At 45.5% G+C, this 4,199-nt stretch overlaps 1 protein-coding gene across 1 annotated transcript in view; it reads left to right on the forward strand.

Moving 5' to 3' along the window:
• The window catches only part of carmil2 (capping protein regulator and myosin 1 linker 2), a 78,741-nt gene that overhangs the window by 66,513 nt on the left and 8,029 nt on the right, over positions 1 to 4,199 (forward strand). Inside the window, 2 exon segments of the mRNA XM_032523383.1 lie at positions 65 to 168; positions 1,901 to 2,795. Of these exon segments, the coding sequence (XP_032379274.1) occupies positions 65 to 168; positions 1,901 to 2,795 (999 nt within the window).

The raw sequence follows: 4,199 nt of genomic DNA on the forward strand, positions 1-4,199 counted from the left end.
ACACACACACACACACACACACACACAATGCCAAGTGTACATACTGTATCTTTTTTTGTCATAGGAGCCGGTTTTAAAGGTAGAAAATGAGTCCGGTGAGGGGATGGGCCGAGTGGATGAAGGAGTAGAGGAGTTCTTTACCAAGAAAATCATCCCTGACTATGCACTGTAAGTTGAACACACACACACACACATACACACACACACTTGTTCTTCTTGCTAAATATCCACTTTAGACATCATTATGCTGGGATTTAAATCTTTGATATCTACTCATTGTTATCAGTGACTCAAAGCCCTGTTGGGCTGAAAGTACCCATCAATCTCACAAACTGCCCCTTTTCTGCTCACCTGCATCAAAAAAATGATTGACAGTGGCAGCCAATAAATGAGCAGAACTGATCCTGTGGCAGCTTGGATGTAAATCCACTAAACCAGTGGTTCCCAAAGTGGGGGTTGCTGCCGCTGCACCCTTGGGTTCTTAAGGACGGACCAACGGTGCTGCAAGATTTATCACATCATTGTTAAATTTGTGTTTTTAATACTATTTCACCACAAAAAATTAACTGCCACATTTACATCAATGCGATCGCCAAGGACAACAACAACCAAACTCACGGTTGCCGGTTGTCATAGCACCAAAACACACGTTCCAGCTGGAGAGTTTTCATCAGTCAGAAACACAGAGACAGTCAGAGCAAGACAGATTCTCTACACTTTAAAACTGACTATTCACTGTAAGTGGTGAGCAGAGAGCTGCAACTGTTATCAGAACAAAGCTCTCCTGGAAACTGCTGATAACTGCTGAAATGAAAGCCCATTGTTATGTAATACACGTGTTTGTGATTGTGTGTATGTGTAGAGTGCATGGTGGATGTTTTTTGTGTCCGTTCAGTGTAACACCACATCCCTCGTCTGAAGTCTGTTCTGAGTTTGCCGTTTCACTTCACTGAACACAAAATGACTACGAGGGTTGTATTTTAGCCAGTGGTGGAATGTAACTAAGTAAATAAACTCCAGTACTGTACTTCAGTCCAAATGTTGAGGTACTTGTACTTTACTTGAGTCTTTTCTTTTCATGCCCCTTTCTACTTCTACTCTGCTACATTTCAGAGAGAAATATTCTACTTTTTACTCCACTACATTCATCTGACAGCTTTAGTTACTAGTTACTTTACACATTAAGATTTCTGAACACATGTAGTTTGTAAAATCTGATGTTTCATTATAAAGTAACCTAGAAACAATATAACGGCCTACAAGTCCAGCTGAGATGATGAGACCATTAAACACACAACTGGTTACAAAGGTACAAATTGTTCCAGAAAAAATCACCAGAATCCAGGAAAATTAAGTGTTTGGTATGCTTCAAAATTTCAGTTTTTCCTCAAAAGTGGAGATCTCAATGGCATTCTAACCTCCGATGGATTTCTGAGTACTCTGGTTACCTGGTCCTCAGGTCTCTGCAGGGTAAATCCAGACAGCTAGCTAGACTATCTGTCCAATCTGAGGACTATGGTTACCTGGTCCTCAGATCTCTGCAGGGTAAATCCAGACAGCTAGCTAGACTATCTGTCCAATCTGAGTTTTCTGTTGACGACTAAAACTACTTCTGAACGTCCACACGTTCCACCAGAACAACTTCCTTTCTGAGGCTATTTAGCAGCGGCACCATTGCTCCGTCTTGTGCTTAGCGTCGGCCATGAAGATTGGGATTGGTTGAAAGAAATGCCAATAAACCAGAGCACGTTCTCCCTGAGAGAGGGTTCTGCTCTGTTGTTTGCATGAGCCTTGTTGTTGTGTACCTGATCTGAGCATGTGTCTTGAGTCCTGTAGCGGTAGTCGTAGTACTGAGTGTCTCTTCTTGTCTGTTGCTCTTTCTGCTGTCTTCCTGCTGCAGAAAAGGCCAGTGGGAGGAGTCAATCCCTGCCCAAGCCACTCCCCCAGAGTCAAGCTCCACCCACTCAGCCTCAACCCCCTTTTCCTCTTCGTCTGACAATATCACCTCCACCACCCCCACTACCACCACTGTCACCTCTCCCTCTGTCCCATCTACTGACACGCCCTTCACATCCACTGATGTTTCACCCCTCTCTACACCCTCCACCCCCCCTGCCCCCTCTTCCATCACCACCTCCACCCTTCCCACCAAAAACATCAAGAAAAAGTTTGGCGACTTCTTTGCCTTCAAGAGGGCTCGAGCCGGCCGAGCCACCAAGGCCGGAGGGGGAGAGGGAGGCGGAGGAGCAGAGGGGGTGAGGGTCAAACGGACCTCCATTGCAGACCTCATCCGACCCCTCCGCGAGGCCAAAGAAAGGGAGAGAGAGAGGGAGAGAGAGAAGGGGAGAGGGGCAAGGTCAGTGGAGGATGCTAACGTTTGTAATGATGCCGCCACCACAGAAGGAACCGTTGCCATCGGCCGCCGTCTTGCAGGCGATGCGGGGGGAACGATGGCGCCTGCCAAGACTTTAACCACGACGACGCCTTCCAGTGACACCGCTCCCCCTTACCCCACCATCACCACAAGCCCCGACCTCGCCACTGCAACGCTTCTCAACCTGGAGGAAGGGGCGCTTCCTGTCTTGCCGGGCCGCAGCCCCAGTCCTGTGGTCACTTCGCCTCTTACCGAGCAGGACAGGAGAGGGGTGCCGGGGAAGGAGACGACGTTGGGAGGGACTCCGTACGGAGAGAGGAGACTGAAGGTGACCAAAAGGTCCCTGAGAGAGGGCAAGAGCCAGAGTCTCATCCTGCTGACGGGGTTAGAGCCTGAAGACAATGACGACACACACAGCAAGGTCAGTGTTACAACACCCAGGCAATTTATTTATATCGCACAGTTCAGACTCAGAGGCAATTACAAAGTGCTTTACATAAGCATACACATACAAAGCAAATATAACAGTAAATTCATACAACAATCCTAATAAAACAAACTACATTTAATAGGAATGACTATCTCTGAATGACCTTTGGGAAATCAACGTTGTATATAAATATGTAAAGTTTAATAGTAGGCAACGTTTCAGTTTATTTTTTGCAAGTTGGTGTGTGTTGGAGTTTCCTCTGCAACTTTGGAGCTTGTCCCCCTCCGACGCACCTGTCTCCTAGTTGTAGATGTGCAAAATATTTTTCTGGAAGTCTTAAGACTTAAAAGAACACAGGGTTGGGACAGACCAAAAGGGTTCTGGAAGTTTATTCCATCACTGCAGTGCATAAAAACTAAAAGCTGCTTCCTCCCCACACCTAAGGAGAAGGGGCGACCCAAATATAAATTATTATTATATAATCATATTGAAGTAAGACTTCTCCCTGTTTTCTATCTGCTCCTGTTTTAATTGTTGCTGGTGCTGTCTGCTGTTAAAGGTCACACATTGTAAAAAGTGTGATTTCCATGTCTATTTTTATTATAAAGCAGGTGGAGGTGGTAAATAAATACTGTGACATTATCAAAATGCTCAATCCACGGAGAAATGCTCCCAGCCCGTATTCAGAAACGGTGCCTTTATACGAGCCGTCAGGACTTCTGCATGCTGTGATGTCACAAATATACTATGTGCTCCTACAGTGCTGTTACAGTCATTCCCCAGCTGCAATGACAGTGCAGAGACTCCAAGAGCGCAGAGGTGGAACACCCAGAAATGCTGACCAATCGGAGCAGACCGGGCTTTTTTAGGAGGGGGGCTAAAAGAAACAGGCGCTAAAAAGGAGCGTTTCAGACACAGGGTACATACAGACAGGTATATTCAGACAGACATTTAACATTAAAGCGTGTAAACATTTTCTAATGAAAAACCCCAAAACAAGTTTAAACCTGAAAATGAGCGTGATCAGGGACTTTTAACACTAAAGTCAACATTTCCTTTTATATTATACGTTTAATATTTATTTCCACTGTGTTAATGCATCCAGTACAACAACAGTCATTACTGCTCTCGCTGCCTAATTAATTTCAGAGATTCTTCTGAAGAATGGTATTAGTACTGCTTAGTAGTAAAAGGACTGCAACATGAAGACACACAGATAGTGTCCGTCTGGACTGAGGACCGAACCGGCTCCTAATGAGATCCCTGCTCCGACTGACAGAGGTCAGAGATAAGAGATGTGACAAGAGCCAAGAACTTATCTGGCATTTAATAGGATTACATCAGTCAGCAGCAGCAGCAGCAGCAAGTGTGTGCGTGCGTGCGTGCGTGCGTGCG

This window comes from Etheostoma spectabile, chromosome 8 (genome assembly GCF_008692095.1).
Source record: "Etheostoma spectabile isolate EspeVRDwgs_2016 chromosome 8, UIUC_Espe_1.0, whole genome shotgun sequence".
Classification (NCBI taxonomy): domain Eukaryota; kingdom Metazoa; phylum Chordata; class Actinopteri; order Perciformes; family Percidae; genus Etheostoma; species Etheostoma spectabile.